At 44.5% G+C, this 22652-nt stretch overlaps 1 protein-coding gene across 1 annotated transcript in view; it reads right to left on the minus strand.

Moving 5' to 3' along the window:
- Nucleotides 1-22652, minus strand: part of DNAH14 (dynein axonemal heavy chain 14) — a 217272-nt gene that overhangs the window by 152146 nt on the left and 42474 nt on the right. Inside the window, exons 18-22 of the mRNA XM_083174857.1 lie at nucleotides 19914-20255; nucleotides 16966-17368; nucleotides 16688-16878; nucleotides 13034-13279; nucleotides 10541-10662 (exon numbers count right to left, since the gene is read on the minus strand). Of these exons, the coding sequence (XP_083030983.1) occupies nucleotides 10541-10662; nucleotides 13034-13279; nucleotides 16688-16878; nucleotides 16966-17368; nucleotides 19914-20255 (1304 nt within the window). The remainder of the gene's footprint in view (nucleotides 1-10540; nucleotides 10663-13033; nucleotides 13280-16687; nucleotides 16879-16965; nucleotides 17369-19913; nucleotides 20256-22652) is intronic.

The following is a 22652-nucleotide window of genomic DNA, read 5'->3' on the forward strand; positions in this document are numbered from 1 at the left end:
CGAATGCATGCAGGAGACAGGTATACATATACCAAACTACTGTTACGCTCTCACATTAATGGGTGAGAAATCCTGGGAGTTTAAGGGCAAAGCTTGTATCGATGATTTTGTAAAGACGTTCATGAAACCAAAATTTGCGCATTACACATTCATAGCCCATAACGCTGGGCGGTATGATTCGTATTTTGTATTGAACAAGATCATCAAAGAACGGTATACAGTATCCCTCATCTCTAATGGCGGAAACATAATGTGTATCACAATAAAAGATCTGAAGATTAGGTTTATAGACTCTCTCAATTTTCTCCCCATGAAATTGAGCAGATTTCCAAAGGCCATGGGATTTGATGGCGTTAAAGGTCATTTCCCGCATTTTTTTAACACAGCCGATAACCAAAATTACATAGGGGTCATGCCCTCAATAGAATATTTTGGCCTACAACACATGATGCCTGAGGAGGCCGCTGATGTTACAGAGTGGTACGAAAAAAACAAACACAAGGCGTTTAATTTTCAAAAAGAATTAATACGATATTGTAAAGAGGATGTCAGAATATTGCAAAAAGGGTGCGCAGCTTTCAGATCAGCCGTTATAGCCATGACAGAACAGGAGTTTGTAATAGCGGCAGAGAAAAAAGATGTAGCCGTTAAACGTCACGTTGATCCATTCCAACTGACGACTTTAGCGTCGGTTTGTATGGCTATGTATCGTTGTAAATATTTACAGGCAAACACATTGGCTCTTGTACCGGGTGATAACTATCACAAGACCCAGAAGCGTTACTCAACACCAGCCATACAGTGGTTAATGTACATAGAACACAAAGAAGGTGTGAGTATAAGACACGCTTTACAAGGTGGTGAGAAGAAAGTCGGTAGATACAGTCTGGATGGTTACGCCGTGATTAACGGCGTGCCAACAGCTTTTGAATTCCAGGGGTGTTTTTATCACGGTTGTGACAACTGTTACAAAACCGATGATGAAAACAATCTGACTAAAACAACCTACGGTCAACTGCGGCACAAGACACAGTTAAGGATACAATACCTTAAACGGTGTGGATTTCAGATAAGGGAGATGTGGGGGTGTGAGTGGAAGAAAATGAGGGAGACTGATGAGGAGCTTCAGGTTTTTCTGAAAGGTTTGGAAATCCCTGACCCCTTGGATCCTCGTGATGGTCTTTATGGCGGCCGCACTAACGCCATAAAACTTTATCACAAGACAGAGTGCGATGAAAAAATACACTATTTTGACTTTACTAGCCTATACCCATTTGTCAACAAGACCAAAACATATCCTATACGTCACCCACGCATCATTTATAAGGACTTTGATGATGTCACAAAGTATTTTGGTTTTGTTAAATTAAAAATTAATCCTCCGCGAGGCCTTTTCTTTCCAGTTTTACCGGTTAAAATGAATGGTAAGTTAATGTTTCCGCTGTGCCGCACATGCGCCGAATCTGGACAGTGTGAGCCGTGTGTTCATGACTCAGAAAACCGCGCCCTAACCGGTACATGGTGCACAGTGGAGATAAATCTTGCTATAGAAAAGGGGTACAAAGTGTGTAAAATCTATGAGGTGTGGCATTTTGATGAGAGATCTGATGATCTGTTTTCAGGTTACATTAAAACACACCTCAGAGATAAACAGGAGGCTTCTGGTTACCCCGATTGGTGTACAGACTCTGTGAAACAACAAGAGTACATAGACGCGTATCAAAAAAATGAGGGCATAGCTTTAAGACACGAACACATAAATGTCAACCCCGCCAAAAGACAAATTTCTAAATTGTTTTTAAACTCATTATGGGGTAAATTTGGTCAACGTAGCAACATGCCCAATACTTGTCTAGTGACAGATCCTGATAAGCTTTTTGAATATGCCTTTCAACCACACTATGAGGTGTCTGCTTTAGACTTCATAGACTCAGAAACTGTTATGGTCAACTGGAAATACGCCAAAGACCATTATACCAGGTCTTCAACAACAAATATATTTATAGCAGCATTTACCACAGCGCACGCCCGCGTCGAGTTGTACAACCTATTGGATAGATTACAAGATAGATGTCTGTATCACGATACAGATTCTGTAATTTTTGTCAGCAGGCCCGGTGACTGGAATCCGCCATTAGGCGATTATCTAGGGGAGTTGACCAGCGAACTACCATCTGGTACGCATATAACAGAGTTTGTTTCAGCCGGCCCCAAGTCATACGGCTATAGACTAAGCAACGGCAAGACGAGCCTCAAGGTCAAAGGTATAACGTTGAATGTTTGTAATGAGCAGCACGTTAACTTTGACAGTCTGAAAGAACTGGTCTTAGATTATCCTTTAAACCCCAAAGGCGAGGATCAGAAAAAAATTGTGACCAGGCAGCCCGGTATAGTACGTGTGAAAAAGTACTGGCAGATTGAAACCCGTATGCTGCAGAAAACGCAAAAGTGCGTTTACACTAAACGTAACCTCACGGATAATTTTACAACCCTACCATTTGGTTATTAAGATGGATATCCGTTTTCAACACCCCTTCTCCTGTATTTTAGCCGGACCCTCCAATTCGGGGAAAAGTTATTTTGTGAAAACACTAATACAACACGCATCCACACATATGACGCATGTACCTGATAATATTGTTTGGTTTTACACCTGTTGGCAACCGATATATGACCAACTTCTGAGTGCTCACCCTGGTATGCGTTTTATAGAGGGTTTGCCCGAGTCATTTAGCGACGACCAGCTTTTTCCCCCTGATAAGATTAATTTAACGGTGATAGATGACTTGATGGATGCAGCGAGTAATAATTCTGAGGTTGAGAAAGCGTTCACAAAGTATGTGCACCATCGTAATCTCAGTGTCATGTACCTTGTGCAAAACATATTTTGTCAAGGTAGAAAGAGCAGGACTATACATTTAAACACAAAATATATGGTCCTGTTTAAAAACCCCAGGGATAAAATGCAGGTTAGCATTCTGGCTAGACAAATGTACCCATCAAAATATCGTTTTTTTCTTGAAGCCTATGAGTCCGCTACGGAGCCTCCATACGGTTATTTACTGGTTGATTTAAGAAACAATGCCCTTGATGATTATCGTTTACGAAGCGGTTTATTTCCCCCCGACACACCAGTAGCTTATGTTGTTAAGAAGCGGGGTTCTAAATAGCTATAACCGCGCATCCTATAGTCATTCATTACCGCTTCTAACAGCTGTGAACATGTCGACCAGGATAAGGCGTAATTGGGCCCTTTTAAAAACCCTCATTAAAGCCAAACCGGCCCAAAGAAACGCTATATTATCCAACGCTTCAAACGATTTGGTGACAGCCATATGTGAGATTGCTCTCAATACGCTTAAAGGTAAAATACCCCTGTCACAGCGCCAGTTGAACTACCTTAAAAAGAAGAGGTCCCTTATAAAATCGCTTTGTAATAAGAAATGCGCCATTGGGAAAAAGAAGAGGTTGGTGAAACAGTCGGGTGGGTTTATCGGATCGTTGCTAGGATTTGCCATTCCATTAATTACCGGACTACTGTCTAATCGGTGATGGAATACGCTGAGAAAATGTATCTGGTCCCCCAGCAACAGATAGACCGTTTAAACAACAAACCAAACAGCGATGATATACGCAAAACAGCCACGCAAGGCCTAGATGCTGAGATCATAAGTATACTACATAATAATGCTTTATCAGAGTATGAAAAGGCAAAACGCTACACAGCTGTGTTACAGAGATACCTGGTGTTGAGTAAACAAACTGATAGAGAAATGTCAACTTTAACGCTTTTATCACCCGGTGCAAATGCTGTTGAGGATACAACTAACCCTACACAAGACGACGCTACCGACGCTGTTTACCACGATGTCTTGAACAGTGTTAATGCACGGTATAAAAAGAACTGTGAAATACTAATGAGTAAAATGGTTCGCTCTAAAGACATTGCGAATTGGGACCGCAAGGGTGTGTTTATGTATAAAGGCGTCACAGTGCCAGGATCCAATGTGTTAGACTTGATAAGGGGTATCACGCAAAATCACAGCGTGACGAGTCATAAAATGCCTAACGGATGGATTGAATTTATGCGCGCTATGGCTGAGTTGAATATCCCGTCCACTGTAGTTGGTAATGCATCAAACAGATTACAGTTAGATCGCTTAAAAGCTGAAATCTACGATGATGAAATTGGCAATGTAAATATAGCCTCCCCAATACACAACATTAAAAAAAGTCGTATAAATGCTTTAAATTCCCCCGGGTTAACAACGCCCCACGGATACTTACTACCGAGGAAAAGATCCGTAAATCTGTTTCAGGATTCGCAGTGGTTGAACCTTTAACATATAACTAATTTATAATGTTTTTATACGATGTATTTTTGTGCGTTTAATTTGTACGATGACGTTTAATTTGTAATGTATCATGTATTTAGTGTATTGTTTTAACTGTAAAGTTTATCGTGTTATTCGTGATTATTTTGCTGTAAATACATTTTGTCTGTACCAATAAAATATGGTTATGATTTATAAAATGCTGTTTTGTTCTTTGATTCTAACCAGTTTGTCTGCAAAAATATGCAATCACACGATATAAAGTTCAATAAGCAAGATTTTTTAATAGAAAGTAACCATAAGCAATGTACATACAGCATTTCAATCACAACATTAGTTACAAGTTACACAAACAATTTTGTATTACACATTATTTTTATCAAACACATGTTGGTTACTGGTGACACAGGACTGTATACAGTTACCCGTATATCGACTCAAACAATGACTTCTAGGGAGACGTCTTACAAAGTTTGATACATAGCGATCATTACGTTTTGTATCAAAACTAAAACGGACCAACACATCTGTATATTTGTAATTTTTACACATGAAAAATATAAAGTATATACAATATTGCCCACAAACGGTACTGTTAAAACCTTGCAACTGCTTATTTTGGTGGTAAATTCTTTTTGAATTTGAGTTTAAAAAATTTATTATGGCCTTTGGGAATAGGGGATTGTCAGGTTCTAAACCGTAAGAGTCCAAAAAGTAACACTCGCGCTGGTTGTTAAAATAAACGGCCAACCAATGCTCCCCCGGTTGGGCGCTGGTGTGTGTGTTGATTACAAACGCGCAGGGGTATTGCGATAGTTTACCGCTCGGAAGCATATCACACGGGTAGGTCCCTTTAAAAAACAGGCGCGTCACCGGATTAGCGTACAGTATACAATTTATCTGTAATGTGTTCATATCGCTGATGGGGTGATGAATATTGGTAAATATACGATAAATATAAAAATTATTTATTTCATTTATAGATAATCATACAGCACATCGCGCCGCTGGTTGATCTCGATGATATTATCAAATAATGCGTATATTATTATGTTGACTGTCCGGTCTAGTGCTCCTGCAAACCGGAATTCAGCTCGTAGATTTCCGGTTCTGATTAGAGACAGATGCTCCGCGCATTCCTGTTCAGGCGACAGATCAAAAGCAAATAGTGTGTAGCCGTTGAGGTACTCTTCACGGTCAATTAGTATACCCGAATCTGATTTCTGCTTATTTGTGATCTGAATGAGCGACATATACTCGCGAACCGCGTTACCGTGTTCAAAGTCTGGTTGAAATGGTTTGGCCGGATGCGGTGTTCCATCCAGGTATAGGGATGCGAAGTTTACATTTTTATGTTCAAACCGTAGAGGGTTTTTGTCATAGGCTCCTGAAAACGCTTCATTATCTACAAAAGCGGCTATAACGGTTTTTGGCACCTGTCCTAAAAACAGATTTTCTAAATTAAATACGCGACTCCCCGTCGGTATGCTATAGATCTTCATGCCCACTCTATCGATCGCGTATTTGGCGTTGGTGGTCAGTAAGGCCTGGGCGTGTCCAATCCGGACGGCGGGTGAGACCTGAACCCTTTTCACAAACAGGGACGCTGCAACAATCTGAATTTTAAAGGCCTCCGCTTCAGCAGACATTAAGCAGAAAGCATCTTTGTTTCTGATGAGTTTTATCTTCAAGTCCACGGCGTTCAATATTAGTTTATGTTGATGAAAAAGGTCACAGTGTAGCGGCCCCAATAATTCAACCGTTCGACTTTGTGCCGTTGTTCTTGCCCTTTTTATAAACCCTGTGTTTACACCATCCAGGGTTCTTGTGTTGTGTTCTCCAGCCACATCTTTGTAGAATAATCCAGTTGTGTGTTTTGTGGATAGCGCATCTGAGCTATAATTCAGTATGGTCTCTATGTAGGCCCTATAAGCGTAAAGATTATTGGACTGCGATATTAGCCTATCGCCCAAAGTGACATCAACCTGACTAAATAAAGTTGCTATGGGGTAATTAATAAGAGCGACCTTGGCGTCTTGAGGTATAGCCGTGTTATCAGGCCGTACGATCTTGCAGGTCACGTACAGCAACGTGTTGTTCAGATCGTAGTAGTGTTCACCGCTGGCCGCTATGTAGAATTCAAGCGGCGCGGTCTCGGATAATGCCGCCAAAGGTTGAACTTCGACGTAGAGGCTTTTCTCTACGCTGGTCTGCGTCGGTGGTACGTCAAAAAGGTCAAGTTCAGATTTTGCGCATTCCATGGATTCATTGTGTATGAAAGACATGCTTAAAAAATATCACCGACCCTTCGCTTCGGTTTCCTTTTTTTAATTAAGCCGCGTCTGCTCCGTTTTTTGTTTAAAAGGGGTCTGCACCATGTCGGAAGTCGTATTGCCCGCTTCCGTTTATTTTTAGCCGCCCCTTTCCTGGCATAGATTAAACCTGATCCATCTTGCTTCGCTTGATTTGCGTCGTGTATTTTGCTCACAACAGCCGCTGTGGCTTGTCCGATGACGTCTTTCGCGATGTTGCGTGCTGCATTCTTCACGTGGGGCTTTGCTATCGCCAGCCCTCTTCGGAAAAGCGGTACCGCTTTTCTGAACAGGCTTCGAAAAATTCCACCTAAACCGCACCCGTACATATACGCGCTGCCGTGAAAACCGGGTAATCCATTACCGGCCTGTGTTTTATAATATTGCGCGTAGAGCCCCGGGTCACCATAATTTTTAACGGCCACCATTGTCTTTAATAAAATTCGGATTTGCGTCGTCTGAAATGTAGTTTCACGTTCGCTTTCCCAAACTTGAATGACATGTTTTCGTTCTGATCATTCTTTATCTCTATGGCTATAGTGTCAAAATGCGTCTTGCACAACGGAACATAATCGGGCTTCTCATACCGTATAGTGACCATCTCGTTGTTACGGCCCTTTATTTCAACGGTGCGCAACAACGGAACATAACTATCACCGACCCTCTGATGTTCGATAATATCTGTGTACACGAAGAGCGTATATTGCCCGCCGTTGATGTCGGCGCACGGTTTTAAAAACTTAGTTTTCGGGTATAACCCCAGTATTCTCGACAATTTAGGACCGGCTGTGATGTTGTACATCGCCTTGTTGTCGATGATTATCTCTCGTTCAAGCGGATCGTACAATAGTTTTAAACCATCCAGTTTATGTCGGTCAATTTCAGCATTGAAAGAAAACAGTAACGCCCCGATGGTTTCATAAAACCCCGGTTTAACGCAAACCCTCGTTGCTGTACCGCTCGTCCCATCCCACTTTGTTATTTTCAACACACAATCACGCACATCGATTGTATTCCAGGTGTGTGGGTATTGTATTTCTGTAAGAGCTACTTCCCAATCTCCACTTAAGTCTATAGGCCTTGCTAACTTTGTGGTATAGTCAGAAATCTTATTTTGTGGAAATGTATCGGCTGAGGCGTTACTCGGCAATGTTATGTAGAAGGGTTTGTCATCCATCTTCCTCTTTGTTTATATATCTTTTATCTCCGATGCAGCGACCCAACTGTTAAATTTTGTGGGGTATCCACGCCACTTGACTAATACGTGTTTCCTCCCTCTAACCGTCTTATTTTTTAAAATCTTCTCCACTTTGTAAATCCTATTATAGTTTTTCGGTATACTTTGAAGTTCTTCGGGGTAAAAACTACCCGTTATAGCCTCCCCGTAGAGATCCTCCAACGTGTAAAGCGGCTTAAGTCCTTTAGTGTTCACGCCGCGTATTACAAATATTTCCTCAGAAAAACTCTGTTCGTAACCTTTCTGAAATATATCCTTATATTTTGAGATACGAACGTGGTCCCCGACCGCTAAACAAGCCTTTGTTTTCTTACTTCTAAAGTAATCGCCATATATCGTCTTGAAGACATCCAGCGCATTAGAGCCATCCACCTCATTCGGCGCCCGCTTAATCGTTCTATGGTATGTGTTATTATAACTGGTAATGAACGCTTGTAAAACGTCTATATATCGGTATGTATTATTCGCCGTGAAATATCGCCACATTCGTGTTTTTAAAGTCCTATTGAAGCGTTCTATAACGGCTGCTTTCACATCATTATTGGTTGTGAAATGTTGTATACCGTATTTTTCTAACAACTTTTTTAGGACTTTGTTTAGAAACTCTTTACCATTATCGGTTTGTAGTTTCCGCGGTACGTCCCCCTGTTGGAATAATTTTTCAAAAGCCTTAGCGACAGTCGTCGCGCTCTTAGCAGTCAGACTTTCAGCCCAGGCCCTCTTACTGAATATATCGATGACGGTTAGTATATATTTTACGCCGTCGTTGTGCTTTGCCAGATCTATGAGTGATACCAAATCACATTGCCACTGTTGATTTATATCCGATACGCATATCATATTCCTTTTATAGTTTTTTCTAGCCGGTTTGTGCAATGTGTACGCGTCTTGCTCTTGTAACCATTTTCTCACATCGGATCTTTTAAATTTATTTTTCAAAGCTTTATAATATTTATCAAAGCCGCAAAAACTCCCCGGCTTTAATACGTTATAATACCTGGCTTTCAGCCGGCTGTTTTGATGATCGGCGTTGCGCGACATCCTACACAAATCAAATTTGATATAAAACAAGATCTACATTTCTACGAATTATATATCTGTTGTATACCATATTTTTCTAACAACTTTTTTAGCATTATGTTTAGAAATTCTTCCAGCTGGTTAAGATAACATTAAGCGAGCTTTATATATGTGTTATTTCACATAGTCAATATCAGTGTATGAAGTTACAGCCTCAAACCAATTATATTTTAATACGGGGGTTAATATTATTTATACCACTTTGATATCAAACGTGATACGAGCTATCACACGCTATCACGTTTGATATCAAACTAAATAAAAGGGGGCGTGGACAAACTGTATAAAAGGGGCGTGGACCTGTCAAAACCAATTAGTTTGAAGAAAAAGTGTGCCTTATCTACTCAGATTAATTACATATTCAATATAAAACGATGAAGCAGGGTTAGGGAACATGTGCATGCTGCTGTGGATCTACACATGGCAGCTGTTGGGGCAGGGTATGCTGGGATGTGTAGTTCCCCTGTAGTTATGAGTGTCACATGTTGCCTACACATAGAGGAGGCTGTCATTCTGTGATATGGGTTCACAATAACGTGGGCTATAATGACATGGAATACGCTGTATGTGCCGCTATTGTCTGTAGGAATATTAATGTGCTGTATATGGTGTGGTGGCTCCATGCACTGCAGGTGCACTACTATGAGCCGCACACTGTGCCGCAGTTACAGAGGAATATACCAGGTACAAGAGCGGACATATAAACCATGATATAAGACTGTAGTCACATGGTCGCTGTCTGAGCTTCATCAGGGTGCTCATACATGGTGCGATTATCGCATGCGCTATGGGCTAGATCGCATCGCATTCATTTTGCATGCGATTTGCGTGCGATGCAATCAGAAGGCAGTACAAAAAGTATGTGCAGCACCGTGTGTGGGTCCCCCCCCCCCCCCCCCTGGAACCGCCACTAGTTATTATACAGGTTAGCCACTCAGACTCTACTATTTCACAAGTGTGTAATAATGAAAGTGTTTTGATTGGAGCAAATTCATGTAGGAGGCATCGGCAGGAAGGGCCGACCTTAGGCTGGTTGGGGTGTGGATTAAAAAGTCTACAGTGTCTAGGTGGATGCTAAAAGATCGGCAAGCACTACGTCTACATTGATATAAGGTTGTGACAAAGTTGACAAGGTAGGTTGACATTGAGAAAGGTTTTTGGCGACAGCGTAAACACCTGTCGACATGGACCCCCAATTAGTGTAGCCTGTACGTCCGTATGCTTTGGGCATAATACTTTGTTCCACTACTGCCGCGCTTGATACGATTTACCGTTACCAATCGCTGTCACGTGGATGTTAAAGTTTTAAAAGGAAGTACCAAAAAAAAAAAAAAATGGAAAAAATTGTGAAAAACTCAAGTTGACCTTTTCATTTGTCAATCATTGCCATGTCGACCTTTTGCTTGAGTCGACCCTTTTTCAAGGTCGACTTATTGCACGTCGACTGTTTGTCAATGTCTACCTAGTGCATGTCGACATATTGACTGTAGACCTATGATCTGGATAGCGGCCGGCTGGTGATGCAGATGATCGGGGTGAATAGACCACACAGTGAGAGCAGTTAAGTGGTATTCTACCTCTGGATGTCGGACGCCAGGAAGATCTGCTCCAGGTACAGCCAGTTCCTCTGACACCTCATCCATTCCTCCATAGTGCGGGAGAAGAGGCCCAGCTTCCTGTCCCACTCCTCCACAATGCCCTGGGACCGGACAAATGACAAGAACAGATAGAGGTGAATGGGCGTGTGCATCCTGCTGGTACCTGTAGTGCGGCGGAAACATTATCATAGCAACGTCTGTTGGTACCGAGAGTGATTCCTTGGCTGGTGAATAGTGGATATAATACCCCACCAGATTGTACTGCGATGCCGTGCGCTTGTGTGCGCAGGCGACATAGACTAAGGGCTGATATTGGAGTTGAATGTAAGTTGGGTGTAATAGGACCCACATTGCCTATGCAGAACTAAGGGCCTGATTCAGACCTGATGGCTGAGCTGCGAATCTTTGGAGCCCAGCGATCAGATAAACGCCACCCTGTTCTCTAGGCTGCAAACATAAGCGCAGCCTAGAGAACAGGCATGAATCAGTCCTTTTGTACTTAAAAATTTTAAGTAAAACCACGCATCTTAGTAATTCCTGTGTACTATTATTACCGGATTTCCACGTCTGAGCGGAACCGTCTTCCCTGCCTCATGTATTTTTATTGCTTTACAAATGACACAGTAAATATATTCATAGCAGCAATAACTCCCTCATATCTGTAATATAATTTGGGAGGCGTTTATGTATTACCGGTGATGTCTTCTACATCTAACGACATCCATATATTTGTGTTCTGTAACAGCGCTAATTACACATAAGGAAACGCTTCTCCCAGTATCACAATACATCATTACCATCTTATTTCCCCCTGAAAACGTGTAATTGTGCGCACAATTGCCAGGCGGGCTTCCTATTCCCTGAAACCTCGTATGCGGACTTCGTATCATTATAAAATCATTTCATGATTTACATTTAAAGGCTCGTTAATCCCAAATGAGTCCCAGGGCAATCGTGCAGGTGCAATTATCACCTACAACGTATCCGAAATGACACTTTGCGGTGTAAGCAGATCTGTGGGGTCTGTAATAACCCGAAACAGCACAAAACTTTCCCATTACAGATCATCTTATGTACTGCAGGGATAACAGTAGGGGAATTACGTTCATGGGCCAAGCACTGCAGACCGTGTGTTCCACCTATGCCGCTAGATCCAAAATGCAACCTCAAGAACCCTTCCCTGCAGCCTTATATATATCTGATAGGAGCCTATCCCTGCGATGTGTAAAGGTGAATACACACTGGGGGTTATTCTGTTTGATTCGCAAGGCTGCGAATTCGCAGCCTTGCAAATCCACCAAACCCCACCGTGCGAATGTCCGGCAAACCGCCCCCGCCCCCTTCGCAGCGCGGGTTTGCCCGCACAGGCTGCAAATGGATGTACGCTGGGACGGATATGGGCGGGTATCTGACATCCGGTGCCAGCCCCTCACACCCGCGTCACTGCCTCATTACCATAAGAGCACCCAGCATTCTCATAGGAACACCCATGGGCACCCTAAAGCCTTCTTCATAACAATTGAACCTGTCTCCTTGAAGTTCTTTAACCTTAGTAGAAGCAATATCTTTGCCTGTGAAGCCCTTTTGGTGCAAAGCAATGATAATTGCACATTTTTCCTTGCACCACACTCCTTCTAAAGCTTCCAGACTGTTATTCTAAAGGTGTATACACACTGGGCGATATATCGACCATTCGATTGAATGGTCAATATATCGATGCAGTGGCCGATGGTGCATTGATATATGTATCTGTCGGTCAATCAACCGATACGACCGATATATCTGTGAAAGGCATCGTACACAGATATATCGCGTCGGCTGTGCACCACAACCGATGCCCGATATATCTAAAGATATATCAGTGCATCATGCTATGTGTATAGGCGATATGACAACTGCCCTTACAGCCATGCCAGGAGCTGGTGCAAATGTACCCGCCCATTTGTGATGTCAGTCCCGGCGGATCGGGCAGATTCAATTGATCTGCACATACATCTATAAGGTGTACCCAGCTTTAGAAGTAATGCAATGGTTGGTAACCTTCGATGATTTCACTCACCGATGGTCACCCCTTATTCAGTGTTAATTAAGCTGCAGGCCAATAAGAGCATGTGGGCCGAGCTTCATGGATTTTGGGGGCGGAGTTAGTGGACGCCACCTTGGAAATTTAAAAAATTTAATTAGCTCTGCATCATGGTTCTCCCACCATCGATGGTAAAAGTATCCTCCATTGGTCATGGACCATGGATGATTTTGAATCATATATTGTCGATGGTCACCCTAGTTTATCCTAGTACCTCTTAGCCTGAAAGTTTTCTACCGTAGAAAGTTCAACACTAAAACACGGGGTGAAAAAGGCAGCAAAACAGACCTAATATATAATATACAGTTTGATAACTTTAGCTGTGCTTTATAGCATATACTAACCATAATTAAGGGTTTAACCTTAGAAATGTGAACACTTAATATCACCTTAATTGGCTGAGAGTAGCGGGAGCTCTTTACTGTGGAAAGGGTGACTTGCGATTCCTCTAACTGCACCATTATATCCTCGGCAGATGCAATAATCAGGATCTCGGACAGCTCGGACTGGTGCGTCGTCAGCCTAAAGCTCATCTTATTCCACAGACTAACGACTTTATACAGCATCCCTTGCAGCGTGGCTTCGTTGGTTGCCGTTGTGGAGATGTCAATTATCTTATCTTTATGCTGAAATATCTATACAGGGAAAATAAATAACAAATGGTGACTTGGTTTAGGAGAGCGGCGCGCTGAGCGGGCTGAGCAGGCTGAGAAGGTGCAGCGGTCATCAGCCCATACTTACCTACTTTTGAAGACTAGAATCAAGGTGACTAATATAGGATGTGTCAAGGAGGGGGCGTGTCACACTCTGGCCAAAGGGTGTGTCTAGCTCCACATATGGGCGTGTCTATGTTTAAATGCTTCTTGTTGTAAGATCTTTCTACAGTATATAACGTTAGTAACAATGTATTTTGGGAAGTTTTGCAAGCATTGATACTAACATTGCTGCCTGCAATATGGGGTTTCTTGTTTGTAGCTATATATTCCCTGTGATATTTCTTTTCTTCTCACTGTACACATGATGAATGTGATAACTATGCAATAAATTTCAAATGCAATTTGACCTTGTGAGTATCCACCCCTAGGCCTATAAGTATGTTTTCTGAGTATTAATTGTCATTTATTGGGAGCACTGGACTGTCTGCAACTATATTTATTGGATGTGCGGTTTTCCATACCATTATTGCATTAGCCAAATCAGTATGTACACCATGTACTCTAATTAAACAAATGTGTTTAACTAAAGAAAGATTACTAACAACAATTATTTCTCTGTCACTCCCTAGCAGCAGCATGCTATAGATGAGTGCACACTAGCACAGATAAGAGTACCCTGTGTGATCATGTGCTGCGGTCTCTCTCGTCCATGAATAATTTGAATGGGCCTACTCCACCACTCAGGGATCACCTATTGCCTTCAGTAACTACCTGTTACCATTGTATAGTGGATAGGTAACTCTCTGCTTCCACCAGGCTCCTAACGTAGGCCCCTGTGACCAAGTGCTTCTAGGAATATGTTAATATGCGGCAGGCAGAATGTACAGAATGTTGGTGGGGGAGTGGCAGTTGAAGACATAGGTGTGGGTTGGTGGGGGTGCAGTTGCGGGGGTGCTGCGGGTGCGGGACTGATGGTGGCGTGGTAGGAGAGGTATGGTTGCAAGGGTACTGCGGGTGGCTGATAGGTGGGTGCGATGTTTGTCCGGCTGTATGCGGGGTTATGTCGGGCCACATATACTGTGCCTGCTCCCCCACCCACACTGACAGGCGGCACTGCCGGGCTGCTGCTGTAACTGGCGGGGCTGGGCCACAATTCCTGCTGACACACACGCACCGCTGCTGTCATCTTGGTGGCGGGATCCCAGAGGGCTGCTGCTTCGCCACACAGGCCCGGGCGGCACTGTGGCTGGCAGCGGTGACCATGCTGCTGTGGGGGGTGGTCCAGGCTGAGGGCATGGTGAGGGCTTTCACCTCCAGCAACTGCTTGCTGCTCCTGGAAGGGTAGTGGATGGTATAATCACATTGTGAGTCTAATGTCACATTACACGGGGGGGGGGGGCAGTGAGCACTGGGCTCCCTCCTCCGTAAGATTGCCCCCCCTGCCCCCACAGGCAGAGCAATGCATGGACCAGGCTGCGGTGAGAGGAAGGTGGGGGACAGGAGCTGCTGCAGCCTCTCCGCCTCCGCGTCATGTGACCCGGCAGCCCGGGCGGCCGGTGTCTTCTTCTTTGTCCGTACAGCGTACCCCCACTGCCCACCTGTTTGCCTACCTGCACACGCCTCATCATGTTCCAGTACCATGATCTGCTGGTGGAATTAACAGACGTATACTGATGCGCACATTGGCCCTTATTCAGATCTGATCGCAGTACAAATTTGTTCTCAAAATGGGCATAACCATGTGCCCTGCAGTGGGGCAGATGTAACATGTGCGGAGAGAGTTAGATATGGGTGAGTTATTTTGTTTCTGAGCAGGGTAAATACTGGCTGCATTATTTTTACACTGCAATTTTGATTTCAATTTCAACACACCCCACCCAAGTCTAACTCTCTCTGCACATGTTACATCTGCCCCACCGGCAGTGCACATGGTTTTGCCCATTTTGAGAACAAATTTGTACTGCGATCAGATCTGAATAAGGGCCATTATCTCTATCTCCTATATATTAGCCTAGCCCCTATCTGTCACTCTATGACTCCGCCCATGACTCCGCCCAGCGTTATACACACACTCACAGAGTGACAGATCTGGGCAAATATATAAGAGATGCAGAAACCAGTCTATAAGTCTTTGTACTTGATTTTTGCTTCTGTATGTGTCAAGTATATACACTTTCACTATTGTATGTGTATTCATACTTTCATTTTTAGTAATCAATAAAATATCTAATATTATAGAAAAGAAAAAGAAAACTAGGACTAAATCCAGAACACAGAAAAGGGCTCTAATCTTAGTCAAACACGTCCTAAAAATTGGTTTCCATCTTGCAAAACAACTGTTCACTAAATAACCCATAATTCATCATATGTAACTATGATATTGCACAGTTTCCATATACTTTAAAATACTGAATTAATATGTAGCCATACATAAAGTTATTAATATGAAATACATTCATCCCAAACTCTTGCTGGGTTCATAGCGATAAATGAAGTCTGTGCCCTGAGGCCACAGGAATGAGACAATTATAGAATATGGTGATGGAAATTTTCGGATTTTAATTTCCTCTCAACACGTCTCATTTCTAGCTCTGATACTGAGGTTATGTTGTCTGCAAGTGTTTATGGACAGAGATGTGCAATAATAGCGTATTACGTTACTGGCGGCAGAATGGACGGCCCCGTATGGCAATTTAATATTCTGCTAGTCTGGTGAGCAGGGCACCGGCAATTAGCTAGGGAGATCCGTGACGAATGGTCAAACTGGGCTCTATGCCTTATACTATGAATACCAATGATTTTTCGTGCAGAGATTGGTGCCTGTATTATATCATTAATAGTGTGTCTCCACTCAGAGCCTGGGGTTATCTCTCTGTCACACTCTTCTGTCTTTCTACAGTTCTCTCTCGCCTCTCCTTTTCTTCTCCTCTCTCCCCCTCTTACTCCATTTCTCTCACCCTCCTCCACACCCTCCTCTTTCTCTTCCAATTTTGCTTTTTTCCTCTTTCTAGAAATGGTCATGGCTTGGTTACCTATTGACGGTCACCATCGATGCTGCCATTGATAGGCAACCTCAATGGTGTGAAACCGTCTGCAAGGGAACCTATTACCCACTGATAGTTTGCGTGGGTAAGGGTGACACAGACATGCCAGTGTTCATTGGTGACTTCAGAGATCCTCGCTAAAAATGTCTGGACCTGTTTTTCAACCACTCCCAGAAAATGCCATGTTTCCGCCCACAAATGCCGGATTCAGTCAATATGCGACTGGATTGCGATTGAAAATCATTAGCAATTTAATTTAATTTAATTTGCAACTTGTGCCCACAAAAAAAGCAAATGTGGTTGGAAATGACTCCACACATTATTAAAAATTGGCCATATTTACCCTAAGTTCCAGAAGGCTCCCCAGGGTGAAATTCTTTTCTTTCGTTATCACGCGACCGATAGTGAAGTGTATAACGTCCCAATGCCTGGTCTGGAGGCAGGGGTTCCTTAAAGCCACCACAATGGGCAAACTTTGTTTAAAATCCATGATGGATTGCTTCAGTTCTGTCACGATAACATTTGCTGGCAACCCTGAAATGAGACACAGAGGACAGTTGTCGTTGCGGCAAGCGGCTTGACCTGCGGTTAAAATGTATAAATACAATGACCAAGCGTTACCTTTCTCGAGCATAAATATGGTATGGCTGAACCGGTTGACGTCTCGCTGTATGACATCGACAACGAGGCTCTCGAACGAGCTGAGTCGCCATTCTGCGGACAAGCTCGCCCATTCTTCTCGGGCTTCCCAAAGGAGTTTCCTCAAACTCAAGTCGCATTCAACCTCAGAGAGCTCAGCAATGACCATTTGGGCAGTGATGGTGGCTCCTGGGGCCTTCTGTGATAGAAGAAACTCCACAAACTTTGCCTTCATCTGAGTTATGGAGCTCCCGAAACGTTCTTGGTAGCTGGAGTAACACCGGGCCCTGTTGGCGAGGACCTCAAACTCATCCAAGAGGCTGGCAATGATCTCTTTGGCTTCAAGTGGAAAGGTGTCACCTTCTAGTAGTATTGGGTTCCTCACCTGAACATAGAAAACGTGACCATGACCATATAACACAGCCTTAGGTAACTTCGCAGGACCACTAAATCAAACTTGTACAATCGCTTTACATGAATTATAAAAAAACCTGCTAATATTCATACATTTATATACCTTGAAAGAGATATTTTTGCATTGCATCTGCTGTGAAGCTGAGCACAAGCTATTGTTCTCTGTTAACAAGCATGAGACGAGGCCGCAGGTAGCTGGGCTGTCCCGGACGTGGTTGCACCCCATTTGCCAGCACCATTCTGTTAACATTTATAGTGATGTAGCGGACCCTATTCACCAACGCCACTGCTAGTTTTCTGCATGACCCACTTCCTAGGGGGTAATTCAGATCTGTACGCTGAGCTGAGAATTTGCAACGATTATGGAATGTCTACGCATGCGCACGGATCATAGTGTGCATGTGCAAGGGCAGACTGCGATGACAGTCAGTTTCTACATTTTAATGTTTGCGGTACGCTGGCTGATTGACAAGGGTCCGGTAAAAACGCAGGCGGGACCCAGGCATTTGATGGGAGGACCTTAAATGTCAGCTCCAGACCCAATGTGCCTTTGTTCATGGCAGCTCCTCAGGCTGCTGCACACTGGGGTGGGGTAGTGTAGTACACAGTAGGGTGGGGAGTGGGGGAGTTTAGTGCACAGTAAGGTGGGGGGAATGTAGTACACAGTAAGGTGGGGGGAGTGTAGTACACAGTAAGGTGGGGGAGTGTAGTACACAGTAAGGTGGGGGGAGTGTAGTACACAGTAAGGTGGAGGGGAGTGTAGTACACAGTAGGGTGGGGAGTGGGGGAGTTTAGTGCACAGTAAGGTGGGGGGAGTGTAGTACATAGTAAGGTGGGGGAGTGTAGTACACAGTAAGGTGGGGGGAGTGTAGTACACAGTAAGGTGGAGGGGAGTGTAGTACACAGTAGGGTGGGGAGTGGGGGAGTTTAGTGCACAGTAAGGTGGGGGGAGTGTAATACACAGTAAGGTGGGGGGAGTGTAGTAGACAGTAAGGTGGGGGAGTGTAGTACACAGTAAGGTGGGGGGAGTGTAGTACACAGTAAGGTGGAGGGGAGTGTAGTACACAGTAGGGTGGGGAGTGGGGGAGTTTAGTGCACAGTAAGGTGGGGGGAGTGTAGTACATAGTAAGGTGGGGGAGTGTAGTACACAGTAAGGTGGGGGGAGTGTAATACACAGTAAGGTGGAGGGGAGTGTAGTACACAGTAGGGTGGGGAGTGGGGGAGTTTAGTGCACAGTAAGGTGGGGGGAGTGTAATACACAGTAAGGTGGGGGGAGTGTAGTACACTGTAAGGTGGGGGAGTGTAGTACACAGTAAGGTGGGGGGAGTGTAGTACACAGTAAGGTGGGGGGAGTGTAGTACACAGTAAGGTGGAGGGGAGTGTAGTACACAGTAAGGTGGGGGGAGTGTAGTACACAGTAAGGTGGAGGGGAGTGTAGTACACAGCAGGGTGGGGAGTGGGGGAGTTTAGTGCACAGTAAGGTGGGGGGAGTGTAGTACATAGTAAGGTGGGGGAGTGTAGTACACAGTAAGGTGGGGGGAGTGTAGTACACAGTAAGGTGGAGGGGAGTGTAGTACACAGTAGGGTGGGGAGTGGGGGAGTTTAGTGCACAGTAAGGTGGGGGGAGTGTAGTACACAGTAAGGTGGGGGGAGTGTAGTACACAGTAAGGTGGAGGGGAGTGTAGTACACAGTAAGGTGGGGGAGTGTAGTACACAGTAAGGTGGGGGGAGTGTAGTACACAGTAAGGTGGAGGGGAGTGTAGTACATAGTAAGGTGGGGGAGTGTAGTACACAGTAAGGTGGGGGAATTGTAGTACACAGAGAGGTGGGGGGAGTGTAGAACACATAGTAAGGTGTGTGGGGGGACTGTAGTACACTGTAAGGTGTGTGTGTGTGTGGGAGGGGGGGTTGTGTGTACAACTCTTCAGTGGAGAACGATGTACACTGTTGGTGTAAGCCATCGGCGGTCTATTATCACCAGTATGTGCTCAACTTAAATTCAAATATATATTTTTCAACAATTGCCAGTGGTTAGCCTACATCATAAATGGCTAGCACTGCTCCTCACCTCTATAGAAATGGCGTTCGACGGAGCAATTCAAGTGTTGCTCCGTTACATTACTTTTAAGTTGTTCTGTCATTCTGACGGGCCAGGAACTAGTGAATTAATAAATTAATATATTAAAGACTTTGCTGCAATCTATTCTACAGCATAGCAACTGGAGTTGGATGAAAGGAACATGGTAGAACGTGGGGGCTCATCCGGGGAATGCTGCTGCAGTTGACTCGCCTACCTTGTTAACCCCGATTTGCTAGATTTGTGATTATAACTTTCCTGGTAAGTTTTGCGTCGGCAGCATAACCCAGCTCGGCTGATTACCCTACTTACATTCCAGAACTATAATCTACTTAAGAGGCAGATTCTGTCTATTTGAGAAGAAGAAAAGCCTCCCATGAAAACACTGCGCCCGGCTGAGAGTCAGACACAGAACAGTCGCAGCGAGCGAGAAACCTACTTTGATCTTGAACTCCATTAACTCAAAGTGCAGGTCTGAAATATACTTGTCCAAATCCCCGCTGAACTGAATAATGTCCTCGTTCTTCTTAGCTTCGCAGAAGAGAACGGCGGATTTCAGCTGCTGGAAGCTGGGGATCAGGCTTTGATACAGAGCGGTGTCTTCTGAAGGAATAATGATGCTGTAGTCTTTGGCGACTGCGTACAGCTGGATGATGGTGTTATAATGCGTCTCCATGGCTGGCAGCTCGGAGGAGACTTGTCCAAGAAACGTCAGGTGCTCCACGAATTCCTCCACCACCTTTAGCTCCCTGTTTAGTCTCCGCAAGTATCGATGGATGACCTGGAAAAGCGCAGAGATACGATTATAACAGACGTGGTTTATGAAAATACAATTATGACATAGACGCAGATTAAACAGAATGGGAGAAGAAATTGATTATGCAGGTGCTATAAAATATACCTGATTATGGGGGTTATTCAGACCTGATCGTTGAATCGATTTATCAGCGCACTGCAATCAGATAGCGGCCATCCATACAGAGGGCCTGATTCGGGGTCATTCGCCAAGCAGAAGTCTTTCGCTGCTTAGCAAGTAGGCTGACGCTGTCCGCCGGGCAAATGAATGCCCGCACCTGGCTGCCCCACAAATATACGCAACGGCATGCAAATGAATATGTACGCTCACATATCCATTCGCATCTGAGCGCACGGCCGAGAAGACGCTGGATTGTATCACTGAATGGCCTTGCGCATGCACGCACGAAAAAACACAGGGTTACTGCCCCAAACGGCCACAGGTTGTCAAATCGGTACTTGTGTACTTTCACGGCTCCCATCGCATGCCATATGTAGTGGCATGTGATGCGATTTTCCCGTGTTTTTATGCATTTTTGATAAAATCGCATGCGATCGCATGAGATCGCATGCGATCTGATGCGATGCGATGTCATTTTTCACAGAAATTATGGACATGAGTTGACATCATGTAAAATGCACCCCAAATGTCATTTTTCACACTGTACCACCCCCACTATCAACGCCAACCCGAAGCGTGGCGAGCGCAGCGAGCCCGCTAGGGGCGGTGGTACGCGTCCTACGACCTTTTCATACCCCCACTATCCACGTTGGCGTGGAGTTGTGAATAGAAAGTGTGGCGAGCGCAGCGAGCCACCGAGCCCGAAGCGTGGCGAGGGGATGCGGATACCTTCACAGGTATCCGTGTCCCCTCGCGGGTTTCACAGGTATCCGTGTCCCCTCGCGGGGCTCGCCACGCTTCAGGCTCGGTAGCTCGCAGCGCTCGCCACACTTTCTATTCTCAACTCCACGCCGACGTGGATAGTGGGGGTATGAAAAGGTCGTAGGACGCGTACCGCCGCCCCGTGCGGGCTCGCTGCGCTCGCCACGCTTCGGGTTGGCGTTGATAGTGGGGGTGGTACAGTGTGAAAAATGACATTTAGGGTGCATTTTACATGATTTCAACTCATGTCCATAATTTCTGTGAAAAATGACATCGCATCGCATCAGATCGCATGCGATGCGATGCGATTTTTCCCTGTACGATGCACATCGTGGGAGCCGTGTAAGTACACAAGTACCGTCAAATCAATCGGCTTGCACATCAGCACAGCGTACCTCGTGCATGTACAGTTGCCCAACAATCGACTGTGATGCGAATTCGCAGTACAGCGAATGGGTCTGAATCGGGCCCCTAGTCTGAGCAAGTTAAAATCTGGGGAAAATCCCTATTTTTGGATTCAAATGTTGAGACTTGGTTCGGAACCCCTCACCGAACTTCCAATACTGTCGACCTAAATTGTGTCAGGCCAATGACCCATCCCTGGGCTGCATTCCGCTGTAAATCGGCATGGTGGTTTTGTCGGGATTCACACGTTTGCATTGCCGGGGGGCCGAGATGAAGAGGAAATATTATTCTACGAAATGCTAATGATGGTTTTCAAGGAATACTTTGAATTCTTCAAGATTTGATTATGTATGTTTTATTCATAGCCCATAAACTGAGAACGCTACAACATATGTTAATACACCCGGCTGATATATTCCGCCACCAGTCAGCTGGATGAACCCCGCAGCTTGGCTCTTTTATTTCATTAAGTGTGAATCATGCAATGGAGGCTCGCACTAAACCAACCACTTGTGACATTTCCAGCGTCGGACGTTTCCGCGAATGACATTTTGTTCCCAAGCGATTAACAAGTATTTGTTTTTCTTTTGTTTTTTCCCCAGAATAGGTTATTGAGAAAAAGCTTCTGTATTAATGCTGAACGGCGTATGAATGACAAGGCGCCACAGAACCATTGATAGAATCCTCTCTATTATTTACTGAAGATGGTTTTACAATTTAATAATAAATGTTTGTGATCTGTTACCAGATTGCTTTGGAGCGTTAGCAGAGCTCAGAAATGAAACATAAAAGAAATACAGGTTGAGTATCCCTTATCCGAAATGCTCGGGAACACAAGCATTTTGGATAAGGGATTTTTCTGGATTTTGGAATATTTATTTTCCCCCATACTTACCTGGTCCCGTGGTGCCCTGATGGTCCCCAGACATCCACGGTGTCCCCCGGTGTCCACGGCGGCCTTCAGGATCCTCTTCAGCGGCATCTCCGGTCACAGTGGTGCATTGCGCGAGCGACGGTGATGTCACTGGTGCGCCCACACACTCACGCAATGCACCACTGGGACCGGAGATGCCGCTGAAGAGGATCCTGAAGGCC

This window comes from Crinia signifera, chromosome 3, assembly GCF_055691185.1.
Source record: "Crinia signifera chromosome 3, ASM5569118v1, whole genome shotgun sequence".
Taxonomy (NCBI): domain Eukaryota; kingdom Metazoa; phylum Chordata; class Amphibia; order Anura; family Myobatrachidae; genus Crinia; species Crinia signifera.